Source organism: Muscardinus avellanarius (genome assembly GCF_963383645.1).
Source record: "Muscardinus avellanarius genome assembly, chromosome: 1".
Taxonomy (NCBI): domain Eukaryota; kingdom Metazoa; phylum Chordata; class Mammalia; order Rodentia; family Gliridae; genus Muscardinus; species Muscardinus avellanarius.
In genome coordinates, this window is record NC_137786.1 from 58,386,014 (window position 1) to 58,402,243 (window position 16,230).

At 41.8% G+C, this 16,230-nt stretch overlaps 1 protein-coding gene across 2 annotated transcripts in view; it reads left to right on the forward strand.

Annotated features, from left to right (window-relative positions):
* Positions 1-441: 441 nt before the first annotated feature.
* Positions 442-16,230, forward strand: part of OCLN (occludin) — a gene marked incomplete at both ends in the record, with an annotated part of 41,458 nt that continues 25,669 nt past the window's right edge. Inside the window, 3 exons of one of the 2 annotated variants that reach the window (XM_080714423.1) lie at positions 442-491; positions 3,371-4,040; positions 10,537-10,698. In XM_080714423.1, the coding sequence (XP_080570549.1) occupies positions 442-491; positions 3,371-4,040; positions 10,537-10,698 (882 nt within the window). The remainder of the gene's footprint in view (positions 492-3,370; positions 4,041-10,536; positions 10,699-16,230) is intronic. The other variant, XM_080714424.1, reaches the window with a different exon arrangement.

Genomic DNA, 16,230 nt, shown 5'->3' on the forward strand with positions numbered 1-16,230 from the left:
CCTGTCTCAGCTTTCCAAGAACTGGGATTAGAGTGTGCTACCACACCTGGCTTTGACATTTCTACTTTAAACATATTTTTACTCATGCTATACAATAGCTCATGAAGTTTTCATTACTGAAGCTTAAAGATACTTGTGTTCCATGGTGTAGAACATGATGGTAGGTGCTGGAGGAATACCAGGCTAAGTGGTTCTCAAGCTCAGATTCCTATGCTCACGGAGTAAATGGTCCTTCATGTAAAAATGGTGGTGGAAAGGAGAAGGGAAAAAACTTCTGGGTGTGTGATTACTTGGAGATTGGAGCCTTTAGTTTTCTTTGTGATGTAGGGAAACTGACCTCTGTTGTAATGCCTTTGCCCTACTTTTGTTGCGTAGACTGGCTGATCTTGGGAACTACAGGTGTTGCTCATCCTAAGGATCAGGTGACCAGTGACATCAGCCATGTCGTCCAGGCCTTTTGAAAGTCCTCCTCCTTATAGACCTGATGAATTGTAAGTAAATGACTCTTTATTTTTCTTTTTCCAATAAGGTCTATCACATTTAAAAAAAAAAGTGTGTGGTTGAAACTTTCCTCTATTAAATGTTTTTTTAAAATTAAAGAACATGTGCACTTTTAAATTTAAATGATTCCACAGGATATCCAGTGAAAAGTGGATTTCCCTCTTACTTTTAACCAGAATGATAAATTTTCCTTCCTTCCTTCCTTCCTTATTTTATTTTATTTTATTTTACTTATTTATTTATCGCCATACTGGGGATTGAACCCAGGGGTGTTTCACCTCTGAACTACACCTCCAGCTCTTTTTTTCATTCTTTATTTTGAAACAGGGTCTCACTAAGTTGATGAAGGCCTCACTAAGTGAGGCTGGCCATGAACTTGTGATCCTCCTGTTTCAGCCTCCCAGGTACTGGGATTTTTGTTTTCTTTTTTTTTTTGTTTTTTTTTTGTGGTACTGGGGGTGGAACCCAGAGGCTTTCTACCTCCGGGCTATACTCCCAGACCTATTTTTGGAAACAGGGTCTCACTAAGTTACTGAGAGCCTCACTAAGTAGCTGAGGCTGGCTTCGAACCTGTTTGATCCTCCTGTCTCATCCTCCCAAGTGCTGGGATTACAAGCATGCGCCACCACGCCCGGCTGTTTTGATTTTGAAACAGGATCTTAGTAGGTTGAAAGTTTCACTATTTACTGAGGCTGTCCTCAAACCTGTGATCACCAATTACTGGGATGACAGGCCTGGGCCACCATACCTGGCCATATTATGTCTTTGCAGTCCATGTTGTATTTTACATGTTTAAGACCACATCTCAGTGTGGATTAGCACCATTCCATCCACTAGCCAGACCACGTGGCTCATGGCTACCCTTTTGGGCAGCATAGCTCTGTAGGTTTTTATCACAGCTGCTCATTCCACTGTAGGAGGACTTGTATTTTTTCCTGTTTTGAGTTATCATAAGCAAAGCTTCTGTGAACTTTTACACAGTTCATGGGAATATAATAAGTACAGTCATTTTGGAAAACAGTTTGACATTGTGTAGTAGAGCTGAAGATATACAAATATGTGACCCACAAATCTATTTCTAAAGATATATACCAGAGAAAAATAAGTGCTTTTTTTCACCAGAATACACAAAGATGTTCAGAGGTGTCCTGTATACAATACCCCACATAGAAACAACCCAAATGTTTGAGTAGAATAGATTGTGGATTTTTGTTGTTGTTCTGGAGGTGGGCCTCAGGGGCTTTTCTACCTCCGGGCCATACTCCCAGACCTATTTTACACTTTATCTGGAAACAGGGTCTCATGTTGCTGAGAGCCTCACTCAGTAGGTGAGGCTGGCTTTGAACCTGTACGATCCTCCTGTCTCAGCCTCCCAAGCGCAAGCGTGCGCCACCACGCCCAGCTAGATTATGGAATTTTTATCTTGACATTTTTCAAAAATCATCTTATAAGTGGTTTCTTTAGCTTTGATGTTTTCTTTTTGTTCCCTCTCTAGCTTTGATATTTTCTTCTTGTTTTTATTTGCTAAGATAATTTCTTTGGATCTTAATGATCCCAGCAGCTGGTAGGAAGGTGTCTTTTTTGAGGGAAGAGGAAGGTGGTGGTCTGTGGGAAAATTCAAAACCAAATGAGGCTAAGGGCAGCTTAGAAGTGAGTTTTGTCTTCCAGGACCCATAATTCTTTAATTCGGCATGGCCATAATTTAATGTGAAAAGTATTTTGTATAAAGGAGAGTCAAGATCCTATTAGAGTTGGGCGTGGTGGAGCACACTAGTAATCCCAGTACTTGGGAGGCTTAGTGAGATCTCAGGTTCAAGGACAGCCTCAACAAGTCGGTTGACTCTCATCAACTTAGTGAGACCCTGTTTCAAAATAAAAATAAAATAGGGGTAGAGATACCTTGGAGGTAGAATGGCCCTGGGTTCTACCCCCAGCACACCCCCACACACACAAAGATTCGGTTACGCATTACCCCACTGAGCTCTCGTGCACAGTTGGGTTACTTTACAGCTCTTGCTGTAACTCTAGATCATATAGTAATTTCTTACTCTCTTACTCCCTTGGCAGTCTAAACTCCATAGTAAGATTATTCTGTTGACTTTGGTGTCTCCTTTACACAGCACAGTGCCAAGCACAAGCCAGCCTGAAAATTCCAGTAAACAGTTGTGAGGTAGATAAGTAAATGAACATGCTCTCTTAGGAAGGAGGGTGAAGCAAGAGCGGCAGCATCTGCATCAGCTGAAAACTTGTTCCACCTTGGACTTGTAAAATCAGCAACTCGGACTGGGGGCCAATCATCTTTTTTTCTTTTTTTTTGTGGTACTGGAGTTCCTGGAAACCCTTCTACCTCCAGGCTACACTCTCAGACCTATTTTTTATATTTTTATTTAAAAACAGGGTCTCTTAAGCCAGCGAGGCTGGCTTTGAACCTGCGCGATCCTCCTGTCTCTGCCTCCCAAGCAGGGGGATTACAAGTGTGCGCCACCACACCTGGCTATACTCTATCTTTTAATAAGGCCCTCAGTACTTAGGAAGCTGAGACAGGAAGATTGCAGGTTTGTGGCCATCCTCAGCAATTTAGCAAGACCCTTAGCAACTTAGCAAGACCCTGTTTCAAAGTAGAAAATTAAAAGGGATTGGGGGTGAGTGGGGGGGTCTAGTTATAGGTAGTATTGCCCTGGGTTCAATCCCCAGCACCCCTCCATAAAAGCCCTTCATGCAATTCCAGTGCCTAGATGCCTTTACTGTTCATGAGGCAGTAATAATAGTTTCATTTACCAGTGGTTTAAGTTATTCCAAGTACTCTGTATATTCTTTCTGCTTAACACCAAAAAGGGCTAACTTCGAGTTCTTTTCATGTGAATTTCAGCAGACCAAATCATTATGCACCAAGCAATGATATATATGGTGGAGAAATGCATGGTCGACCCATGCTCTCGCAGCCAGCGTATTCTTTTTACCCAGAAGATGAAATTCTTCACTTCTACAAATGGACCTCTCCTCCAGGAGTGATTCGGATTCTGGCTATGATCATTATTGTGATGTGCATTGCTATATTTGCCTGTGTTGCCTCCACACTTGCCTGGGACAGAGGCTATGGAACTGGCCTAAGTGGTATAAACTATCCTTACGGAAGTAGCTATGGTGGCTACGGAAGTAGCTACGGCTTTGGTTATGGCTACGGTTACGGCTATGGGAGCTATACGGATCCAAGAGCAGCGAAGGGCTTCCTGTTGGCCATGGCTGCCTTCTGTTTCATTGCTGCTTTGGTGATCTTCATTACCAGCGTTATAAGATCTGGAATATCCAGAACAAGAACATACTATTTGACTGTGATCATAGTGAGTGCTATCCTGGGTATCCTGGTGTTTATTGCCACAATCGTCTACATAATGGGAGTCAATCCAACTGCCCAGTCTTCTGGATCTATATATGGCTCACAAATAAATGCCCTCTGCAACCAGTTCTATATGCCTGGAACTTCTGGACTCTACGTGGATCAGTACTTGTATCACTACTGTGTGGTGGACCCCCAGGAGGTAGGAATGGTGTTGGGTTTCCTCTTTACTCCATAGATCAGAGGCTCTTCGCTTAGGACACATAAGAGAGCCACTCTGGGAATGTTTTGAAAATATTGATGACAGAGTTTCATTTTTAGTTATATCAGTTGTGGAGAGGGGCTGTATTATTATTAAGATAGAATTAATATACCTTGTAATTTCACCTATGTATGTATGTACGTATGTATGTATGTATGTATGTATGTGAAATACTGAAGATTAAACCCAGAAGCTCCATCCCCAGCCCTGTTTTTTGTTCTTTATTTTGAAACAGGCTCTCACTAAACACGTGCAATTCCTAATTTCACTCATATAAGGAATAGTTCAAGCTGGGCATGATGGTACCTGCTTGTAATCCCAGTACTTGGGAGGCTGAGACAGGAGGATCACAGGTTCAAAGTCAGCCTTGGCAAGTTAGGCCCTCTGCAACTTAGTGAGACCCTGTTTTAAAATAAGAAAAAGAAAGCCAGGCGTGGTGGCGTATGCTTGTAATCCCAGTACTTGGAGGCTGAGACAGGATTGCGCAGGTTCGAAGCCAGCCTCAGCTACTTAGTGAGGCTCTCAGCAACTTTGTAACACCCTGTTTCCAAATAAAATATAAAATAGGTCTGGGAGTGTAGCCTAGAGTAGAAGGCCCTGGTTCCATCCCCAGTACCACAATGGTGCACACTTGTAATCCCAGTATTTGGGAGGTGAGACAGGAGGATTGCTGTTTGCAGATAGCTTCAGTTAATACTTAGTGAGGCCCTTTGCAATTCAGTGAGACCCTGTTTCAAAATAAAGAATAAAAAATAGGGCCTGGGGTGTAGCTCAGAGATAGAATGCCCCTGGGTTCTATCCCCAGTTCTGCAAAAAAGTAGCTTGGAGGTAGAATGCCTCTGGGTTCCATCCCCAGTACCTCTCACCCCCAAATTGAATAGTTTAGTGGTTTGTAGTATTTTCACAGAATTGTATAACCATCACAGATCAGTTTTAGAACATTTTCTTTATACCTAAAAGAAACTTCTGCCCTCCCTAGGCAATTGTGATTGGCTTCTTTCACCTGGGATGGTGTCTTTAAGGATTTCCCTGCTTTGAGCATGTGTGAGTTTGTCTTTCTCTTTTATTGCCGACTCTATTCCAGTGTATGTATACAGCACATTCTATCCACCAGTTGGTGAATGTCAAGGCAGTTTCACATTGGCCATTATGAGTGATGTTGTAAACATTGATGTTCAAGTTTTAGTGTGATTGTTCTGTGTGTGTGTGTGTGTGTGTGTGTGTGTGAACTGGGGAGTAAACCCAGGAGCATCTTATTTCTGAGCTACACCATCAGCCCTATTATTTTTTTTAATTTGGAAACAGGGTCTCACTAAGTTGCTGAGGCTGGCTACCAACCTGTGATACTCCTGTCTCAGTCTACCCATACTGGGATTACTGGTGTGTACCACCACACCTGGCTGTGACCTATGTTGTAATATCTCTGTATTGGTTATAGGCCTATGTGTAGAACAGGCAAGTCATGTAATTCTGTTAACCTTTTGAGGAAGTGCCAGACTTCCAAAAAGGTTGCACCATTTTACACTGTCACCTGAAGGGTATGAGGGTTTCTTCCTATTTCTTCACTTCCTCACCAATACTTATTGTCGGGCTGTTGGATTCTAGCCATGTTGATGGGTGTGAAGCGGTACTTAATTGAGGTTTCAATTTGCATTTCCTTAATAGCTAATGTTGTTGGGCATCTTCTCATATGCTTGTTGCCAATTACTTTATCAGCATTGGAGAAATGGCCATTCAGAATCTTTACCCATTTTTATTTTATTTTATTTATTTTTTGTTTTGTGGTACTGGGGATAGAACCCAGGGGCCTTCTACCTTTGGGCTACACTCTCAGACCTATTTTATTTAGAAACAGGGTCTCACTAAATTGCTGAGAGCTTCACTAAGTAGCTGAGGCTGGCTTTGAACCTGTGTGATCTTCCTTCAGCCTCCCAAGTACTGGGATTACAAGCAAGTACCACCACACCTGGCTTACTTATTTTTATATTGGACTTTTTTTTGTTTTTGTTTTTTACAGGTCTGGGGATGGAACCCAGGGGCATTCAACCTCTGAGCTACACCCCCTGCCCTATTTTTTATTTTTTATTTTGAAACAGGGTCTCATTAAGTAGCTGAAGCTGTCCACGAACCACGATCCTCTGGCCTCAGCCTCCCGAATGCTGGGATTACAAGTGTGTGCTACCATGCCCGGCTAAATTGGACTTTTCTTTGTTTTGTTTTGTTTTGTTTTGTTTTGCTGTACTGGGAATGGAACCCAGGGACATTCTGCCTCTGAGCTACATCTCCAGCCCTATTTTTTATTGTTTATTTTGAAACAGGGCCTCATTGGGTTGCAAAGAGCCTCACTAAGTAGCTGAAGCTGTCCTCTAACCGTAATCCTCCTGTCTCAGCCTCCCAAATGCTGGGATTACAAGTGTGCACCACCACACCCGGCTAAATTAAATTGGACTGTTTCAGGATACAAGTTGCTTTTCAGATATGATTTGTAAATATCTCATTTTATCTTTTTTATCTTTTTTTTTTTTTTTTTTCTTGCTGGTCTGGGGATGGAACCCAGGGGCATTTGACCTCCCAGCTACACCCCCTGCCCTATTTTTTAAATTTTTTTCAGTACTAGGGATGGAACCCAGGGGCATTCTACCTTCGAACTACACCCCAACCCCATTTTTTATTCTTTATTTTGAAACAGGGTCTCACTAAGTTATGGTGGGCCTCACTATGGTGAGCTGAGGCTCACCTCAAACCTGTGATTCTCCTGTCTCAGCCTCCCAAGTACTGGGATTACAAGCATGTGCCACCATGCTCAGCTTATTTTTAATTTTGAAAGTCTTGCTAAATTGATGAAGCTGGCCTTGGAACCTGCAGTCCTCCTGTCTAAGCTTTCCAAGTACTAGGATTAAAGGCATGTGCCATCACACTCATCAAGATACTTTTTTTTTTTTTTTTTTTCAGTACTAGGGATGGAACCCAGGGGCATTTTACCTCCAAGCTACACCCTCAGCCCTATTTTTAATTCTTTATTTTAAAACAGGGTCTCATTGAGTTGTAAGGGGCCTCACTAAGTAGCTTGGGCTGGCCGTGAACCATCCTCCTATTCGGCCTCACAAATGCTGGGATTACAAGTGTGTGCCACCATGCCCAGCTAAGAGTGACTATTTTAAACAGCTATCCAGGTGATTCAAAGTGCAGGTGGAGTTGAGAACCCTGCCTTCACTAACCATGAGTCATTCTAATTATATTAACACTAGAAACTTTTGAGTTACTCATCTTTCTGTTTTCTTTCCTTCCTTCTTTCTTTTTTTCTCCTTACCATGACTCAGGAATTCCCATTCTTTTCCTGAATGAGTCAGTCTTTGGATTTAGACATTCTCCAGTAATTGTCTGTCTGTATTTTGAAGACTGAATGTTTTCCCTGCAGGTATAGGTTTTCTGAATGTTTGTTGTCATTCCAAGGTATCTGTGGTAAATAGGGACTAAGAATTGGTACTCTATCTTACTACACTCCCATCCTTCTTTATCCTCTGACTACCTCCTGAAAGTAATCCTCCTTACTCTTTGAAAAAGGGTGTCCCTGTCAGATAGACAGCTGGAAGGAGAGCGTTCTGTTACCTATTAGCAGATATTCAGTACAGAGGCTTGGTACCTGCCTCATCTTCAAGTGTCTCTCAGGCCAGTGATCATTCAATATACTTATCAGACACTGGAAATATTGTCAAGAATAGAATATTTTAGCTGGGTGTGGTGGTGCATGTTTGTAATCCCAGTACTTAGGAGGCTGAGACAGGAGGATAGCAAGTTTGAAGCTAGCCTTGGTGATTTAGCAAGGCCCTCTGCAACTTAATAAGACTCTGTTTTCAATAAATAAAATTGGGCTTTGGGTAAAATGCCCTGGGGTTTCATCTCTAGTGCCACGGGAGGGGGGGTGATGGATTTTTTTTTAGCCCAGTGTGGTGGCCCATAGCTGTAATCCCAGTACTTGGGAGCCGAGGCAGGAGGATCACAGGTTTGAGGCCAGCCTTAGCAATTTAGGGAGGCCCTCAGCAACTTAGCAAGACCCTACTTCAAAATAAAAAACAAAAAAGGCTGGGGGTATAGCTGAAAGGTAGACACCCCCCCCATTTAATCCCTTGAACCCTCTTCCCACAAATTGGATGCTCCCTTGTTAAAAGGTCCTTCCTCATAGACATACAGCACTGAAATAGAACAAAGGAATCTGCAATTCATTTACTCTTATTTATAGCTTCACTAGATCCATTTCTTCATCACTTATAATTACAACACAAATTCTCTATGGGCTGAAATTTTTCAGTATTAGAAGAATTGCCAGGCATTTATTATGAACAAGACTGTCTGCATGGTTGGATACTTCTAGCACTGTTCCAGCCCTTTAGAAGCATACCATTGATTAAGTTAGTTTATGGGCTATTCTCATCTGTTTATAAAACTATGGAGCAGGCATGGTGACACATGTTTGTAATCCCAGTACTTGGGAGGCTGAGACAGGAGGATCACACGTTTGAGGACAGCCTCAGAAAGTAGTAGCCGGGCGTGGTGGTGCAGGCTTGTAATCCTAGCATTTGGGAAGCTGAGACCGGAGGATCGCGGTTCGTGGACAACCTCAGCTACTTAGGGAAGCCCTTTGCAACTCAGTGAGACCCAGTTTCACAAATACAAAAGAATAAAAAATAGGTCTGGGGGTGTTGCTCGGAGGTAAAATGCTCCAGGGTTCCATCCCTAGTGCTGTTTTTTTTTTTTTTTTTTTTTTTGGTGGCACTGGGGGTGGAACCCAGAGGCTTTCTACCTCCGGGCTATACTCCCAGACCTATTTTTTTAATATATATTTTATTTGGAAACAGGGTCTCACTAAGTTGCTGAGAGCCTCACTAAGTAGCTGAGGCTGGCTTCGAACCTGCGTGATCCTCCTGTCTCAGCCTCTCAAGTGCGGGGATTACAAGCGTGCGCCACCACGCCTGGCTTACCATCCCTAGTACTGAATCAAAAAAAAGAGAAAGAAAGAAAAGAAAGAAAAGAAAGTGAGGCTCTCATCATGTTAGAGACCCTGCGTTTGGTAGAATGCCCTCAGGTTCAATCCCCAGTACCACAAGAAAAGAAAAAAAGTAATAATAAAGAGCTCTACATGGGCAAGTTATAGACTGAACTTTGTATAGCTCTAAAATGAGATGATGGTAGTACCTAGCTTTAACCCATATTGTTTCATATTTAACCCATATTGTCCAAGATTTGGAACACTTAAAAACACTTAAATATATAAGTATGTAATATGATCAGAATATTGTTTCATTGTCCAAGATTTGGAACACCTATAAAAACTTATATATATAATTATGTATTATGATCAGAAGAATATATTATAGTTCTAGTATAATTATATTAATGCCAAGTAATATATATATGTAAGCTCTAGATTATGATTTGCAACTTCTTTTTTTTGTTTTGATTTTTGTGGGGTTTTTTTTCGGTGGTACTGGGGTTCCTGGAAACCCTTCTACCTCGGGGCTACACTCCCAGACCTATTTTTATACTTTTTTATTTGGATACAGGGTCTCTTAAGGCAGCACGGCTGGCTGGCTTCTAACCAGTGCAATCCTCCTGTCTCCGCCTCCCAAGCGCGGGGATTACAAATTTGCGCCACCACGCCTGGCAGCAACTTCTTTTAAAAAGCACTTGTATCATTTTGTTGCAATACAGAATTGAAAACTTGGTACTTAATGGGTTAAGCTTATTATGAGGATTTTAGTGTGTATGTGTACTTTCAAGTGTGAAAGTGTGTGTGTTTGCTTTGCTAGCCTTAGGCTAGTTGATGTGGGTTAGGTTTAATGATAATGTCTAAAATGTAACTATTTGCTTTTTTGTTGTTGTTTGTTTGTGGTGCTAAGGATTGAACCCCAAGGGCATTCTACCTCTTAGCTGTACCCCCACCCCTATTTTATCTTTATTTGGAACAGGGTCTCTTGCTAGATTGAGAGTCTTACCACTTCCTGAGACTGTCTTCAACCTGCAATCCCTCCTGTCTCAATCTCCCAAGAACTGGGATGATAGTCATGTACCACCACACCCAGCTTGCTTTGGTTTTATGTCAGTTAAACCACAGATATTTAGTAGATCCTTAGGTAGGTAAGAGTTTTAACTTATAGAGGATAGATTGCAACTAAGTAAGCAATTGAAATTAATTATGCCGCCAGGCATGGTGGCGCATGCTTGTAATCCCTGCGCTTGGGAGGTGGAGACAGGAGGATTGCGCAGGTTCGAAGCCAGCCGCGCTGGCTTAAGAGACCCTGTTTCCAAATAAAAATATAAAAAATAGGTCTGGGAGTGTAGCCCGGAGGTAGAAGGGCTTCCAGGAACCCCAGTACCACACACACACACACACACACACAAAATTTTAATTATGCCAATATCTTTAATCCCTTTTTAGGCTATTGCCATTGTCCTGGGCTTCATGATTATTGTGGCTTTTGCTTTAATAATTTTCTTTGCCGTGAAAACTCGGAGAAAGATAGACCGGTATGACAAGTCCAACATTCTGTGGGACAAGGAACACATTTATGAGGAGCAGCCACCCAATGTTGAAGAATGGGTAAGTGTTAAAAAATGCTTTCAGTCTTTTATTAATCTCCTCGATTTCTGACCCTAAGTTTTTGGTACTTTGTTCTTAGAATTATGTCTTAGCATTGTTGCTTTTATTTTTACTCAGAATTTTGAGGGTAGAATGAATAGAAATTGTTTTACTAGAAGGTAAAAACCAGGTTTCCACTTTGAAGGAACAGATCTAGACTTTGAAAAGAATTGGCTTTCAAAAAATCATGCAGAAAGAGTCCCACATGGTGGCACACATCTCAAACCCCAGACTCTCAGGAGGCTGAAGCAGGAGGATTACAAGTTTGAGGTTAGCTTGAGCAATTTAAGAAGAGAGCTAGTCTCAGAAAAGAAAAAAGGGCTCTCAGCAACTTAGAAAGGCCCTTAGAAACTTAATTTAAAAAATTGGGTTGGGCCGGGCGTGGTGGCACACGCTTATAATCCCCGCACTTGGGAGGCGGAGACAGGAGGATCGCGCAGGTTCGAAGCTAGCTGCGCACACAGGCTTAAGAGACCCTGTTTCCAAATAAAAATGTAAAAATAGGTCTGGGAGTGTAGCCCAGAGGTAGAAGGGCTTCCAGGAACCCCAGTACCACCAAAAAAAAAAAAATTGGGTTGGAATGTAGCTCAGAAGTATAATGCCCCTGAGTCCAACCTCCAGTAACACACACACACACACACACACACACACACACACACACACACACGTGTGTACAAGGGAAGAAAGCAAGAAAAGCTGAAGATGTAACTTAAGACCACCCCCCCAAATAAAAGAGAAGAAAAGAGCTGGGTCCATCTGGAATATGCCTATAGTCCCAGTTATAGGATTACAGTTAAGTGGTAGAGTGCTGTTGGGTTCAGTCCCTAGTACCCAAGTAAATAAATAAATATCATGCAGAAAGAGCTGCTTGACCTTTTTTAAATTTTTTGGTGTTAGGGATTAAACCCAGGAACATTGTACCTTCAAGCTACACCCCCAGCCCTTTTTATTATTTATTTATTTGTTTATTTTGTGTGTGGTGCTGGGGATGGAACCCAGGGGCTTTCCACCTCTAGGCTACACTCCTAGACCTATTTTATTTGGAAACCGGGTCTCACTAAGTTGCAGAAGGCCCTACTAAGTAGCTGAGGCTGGCTTTGAACCTGTGAGGTCCTCCTGCCTCAGCCTCCCAAAGTACTGGGATTACAAGAGTGTGCCACCATGCCCGGCTTTTTATTCTCTATTTTTGAAACAGGGTTTCTTTAAATTGCTGAGGCTGGTTTTGAATCTGCAATCCTCCTGTTTTAGCATCCCAAGTATGAGAATGACTGGTGTCTGCCACCACGCTGGCTAAAGCTTAGCCTTTATAAATTAAATACAACTCATTCCTCTTATCCATTTTATCATCTGCGTATTATTTTGGAGGATATAGTATTACCCATGGTACTGTTTGGATCAAGATTTGATTGGCAAGGGTACTTTTGGAATGGTAGCAGTTGGAATCTCCCCCCTTCCCTTTTGTAGTACTTATTACCTTGCAAGGCAAGTGCTTTACCACTGAGCTCCATCCCCAATCCAGTTGGCGGCCTTTTAAACTTTTTACATGGATGGCAACATGGGCAAACCAAAGGGACATTCTGCACTAACCATTACCAATGAAATACTTTAATATGGCAAATGAGATTGAACACAGACAAGACTTTGAGCATGCTAGGCAATTGTTATACCACTGAGCTACAACCCCATCCCTTTTTAAAAATTTTGTTTTGAGCCAGGTGTGTGTAGTCACCTGTAATTCCAGTACTAACGAGGCTGAGACAGGATGGCAGGTTCAAAGACATCCTCAGCAATGTATTAAGACTCTTGATATATTAGTCTTACAACCTGTTTCAAAACAAAACAAAAATTAAAACACACTGGGGATATAACTCAGAGGTAGAATGGTCCTGTGTTCAGTCTCCAGTACCATCAAAAAGGGGAAAAAATTATTTAAAGACCAGATTTCACTGAGTTGTCCAGGATGACCTTGAACTTTCCGTCCTCCTGTCTCAGCCTCCCAAGTAACTGGGATTACAGGCATGTGCTACAGGTATTTTACTTTTAGCTTTGGTATATACTATTACTCTTGCCAGGCTTCCTATATAATGTGATTTGCTATGAAAACCTAGGAAGTCTCTCTTAGCAAAAATACTCCCAAAGCTGGGTGTGGTGGCACACGCTTGTAATCCCAGTATTTGGGAGACTGAGACAGGAGGATTGTAGATTTGAGACCAGCCTTGGCAACTTAACAAGAACCTGTTTTAATATTAAAAGTAAAATCTGACTTGGGAAGGTAGCTCAGAGGTAGAATGCCCCTGGGTTCAATCCTTACTACTACTCACACACAAAAAAATAAGTAAATAAACCCAATTAAGTGTAACTAAACTGCCCTTAGAAGATGTTTGGTGAGACTTTGTTTCTGTTAGAATATTGGAAGAAACCTTAGAGACTACCAATCATGGGTTTTTTTTCAATATTGATTATTTCCCATGAAGGGCAGTTGTGTACTGGACACTGGTTCCAGAGGTTCGTTTTGCCCAGTGGGAGGGAGTGAGGTTTGGGGAGACCTCTCCAGGGAAGCTGCTGTCCATTGTATCCTGAAGGTTCCTCTAGCTTTAGTTATATGCCTGCCTTTTTTTTTTTTTTTTTTTTAGGAAATTTAATAGCATAGATGAAATTATTTTTAGTTAAAGAGCAAAAATGCAGCTGTCTTTGGAAAGAGTGTGGCATATATTTGCCACCAATATGACAGCTGCTGTGTCTGTGTTCTGGCCTGTCCCTGGAGACCCTCCTTTGTTCCCCCTTTCAAGAGTGAAGGTGTGAAGGAGTTTTCTTTTGACCTTTAGCTCCAGACCAGGCCATTATCTACGGACTAGGACAGCCTACTGTGAACTGTGAAGTCAGTGTTTCGCTGAGAGTTTCTGGGTGTGTCTGTTTTCACTGGCTGTTGGATTTATTTACTTTAGGTTTCGAGAGACTTATAATAAAAACTCATGGTAGACCAGGGCCAGTCACACTGGAGTCCCAGTGAACTTTGGCCTCTCATCTGGTCTTTCTGTCAGGAAGGTTTAGTCAATTCTAGATGCTTTTGATAAGTTGGCAAAAGATAACCCGTGAGGTGTGGTGAGTAAAGGCTGAAAGAGCAGCCTCACTCTCAAAAAGGCATCATTTCTGAGGAGTTGAGTGTGTTTAACTTGACTTAACATTGCACAGTGTACATGTATTAAAACATCACAAAGAGTATCCTATACATGTGTATGATTTTTATGTTTTTATGTTTCAGTTGAAAAAGAAATTACAATTTTGAAAAAGAGGCATGATTTTTGTTTTTGTGGCCTTGGGAATTGGACCCAACAGCATTCTACTTCTGAGCTAGACCTCCAGCTCTACTTTTTTTAATTTTGAAACAGGGTCTCACTAAGTTACAGAAAGCCTTGCTAATTTGCTGAGGCTGGCCAAGCCTCTGTGATCCTCCTGTCCCAGCCTCCCAAGTACTGGGATTACAAGCACGCACCAACCACACCTGGCAGGTCATGGTTTTTATAAACCTCCTGAATTCTTGGGGATTTGATAGCCCCTGGGTTGTTTCATGTGAACATCAGTGTTTCTTTCTAGTAACAAATGTTTTCATTACTTGAAACTTAAAGAATCATCTGTTGTAAAGCAGACCTATGACTTCCTGTGCTAACAACTTATGTGATACCTGACCATGTTCAGACTCATCTTTTCCTTCCTCCGTTCAGTTTCCCTAAAGAAAGGCTATTTGAATAAGTGACTTGTAGCCAGGTATGGTGGCACACATTTGTAATCCTAGTATGTGGAAGGCTAAGAAAGGAAGATCTCAGGTTCAGAACCAGCCTCAATAATTTAGCGAGACCCTCAGCAACTTAGACCCTGTTTTAAAATAAAAATAAAAGGTCTGGGAGTGTAGCTTGAAGGTAGAATGCCCTGGGTTCAATCTTCCCCCCAAAAGTAATACAAATTTACTATAACAAAATGTAAATAACAAGGGGAAATTATAGAAATATCCGTAATGTCTCCTCTTTTTCGATTTCCCATTATGGTTATTTATTTATTTGGTTATTTATTTATTTTTGTTCTCCCCCAGTGCTTGGTATTAAAAACAGGGATTCTCTACCAATGAGTTACACCCCAGCCCTTTTTATTTTTCACATTGCAACAGGGTCTCACAGTTGTCTTTGTATTTTTTTTTTCTGAGCATGACATGTTCATTGGCTTATTCTATACTTTTTCTACTCTTGGCAATTGCTGAGATGGCAAAACTCAACCAGTTTCTCTATCTTGATTTTTACAAGAGATTTAATGGAACGAAGGTCAACTTTTATGAGACATCATTCTGAGGTAGTATAGCCTTGCATAATATTAGCATCCTTTTTACAAAGGACTAGCCATTGTAAATATGACAATATGACAATGCAAAGTGCCTTCTCTCTTTCATTAGGAAAGATCTGTTCCTTCCCTTTGCCATCATCTTGACTTTGCTTAGATAAAAAGAGGAATTTATTTGCAAGATTTTGGGTAGTAACTCATGAAATCCTAGGAAGAGTTGGAACAGCTTAGCCTCAGAGGGCAGGTGGGTAGCTGTGTATCATGAACAACTAAAATCAAGGACCTTCAGGTCCTTGGGACTTGCTTCCTCTCTGTGATGTGTAGTCTTCCTGGGCAGGCTTCAGCTTCTCTAGAGGAACACTGAGTCAGGCATCCTGAAGCATGCCCGTAACCCCAGACACTGGAGGCTGAGGCAGGAAGCCAGCCTGGGCAACTTAGACTCTGTTTCAAAATAAAATGTAACTGCAAGAGGTGGAACTATTCAGTATTCAGCTGTGGGTACTGGAGGTGAGTTGGGAGGGACCAGCACCTGTGAGTCCATGAAGAAGAATTATTCATGTTAATCAGTCGGTTCAAATCTCTTTACCACATCTGCAGTTTTTAGAGTTATAAATGTATAGAAACCTTTTTTTTTTTTTTTTTTTTTTTAGCTCAGGGGTATCCTACCTCCAAGCTACAACCCCAGCCCTATTTGTTATTCTTTTTTTTTGTGTGTGTGGGTCTGGGGATGGAACCCAGGGGCATTCAAAATCCGAGCTACAGCCCCTGCCCTGAGTTGTAGAGGGCCTCACTAAGTAGCTGAGACTGTCCCCGAACCGCGATCCTCAGGTCTCAGCCTCCCAAATGCTGGGATTACAAGCGTGTGCCACCACGCCCGGCTTGTTATTTTTTATTTTGAAACAGGGCCTCATTAAGTAACGGAGGGTGGCTGTGAACCTGTAATCCTCCTGTCTCAGCCTCCCAAGTACTGGGATTACAAATGTGCACCATCATGCCCAGCTTACTTTCTCTTGAGTAAATATTCATAACTGGAGCCTGACTTTGGAAAAGCATACACTTCTCTAGTCAATATTAAGGACAATGTGTGCGCTTGAGGTTAGTTTTTACTGCTGCCTACAGTGTTCTTGTGAAGTAGCAACTGCAAGTTAAGAGGTTCGGCTTCAG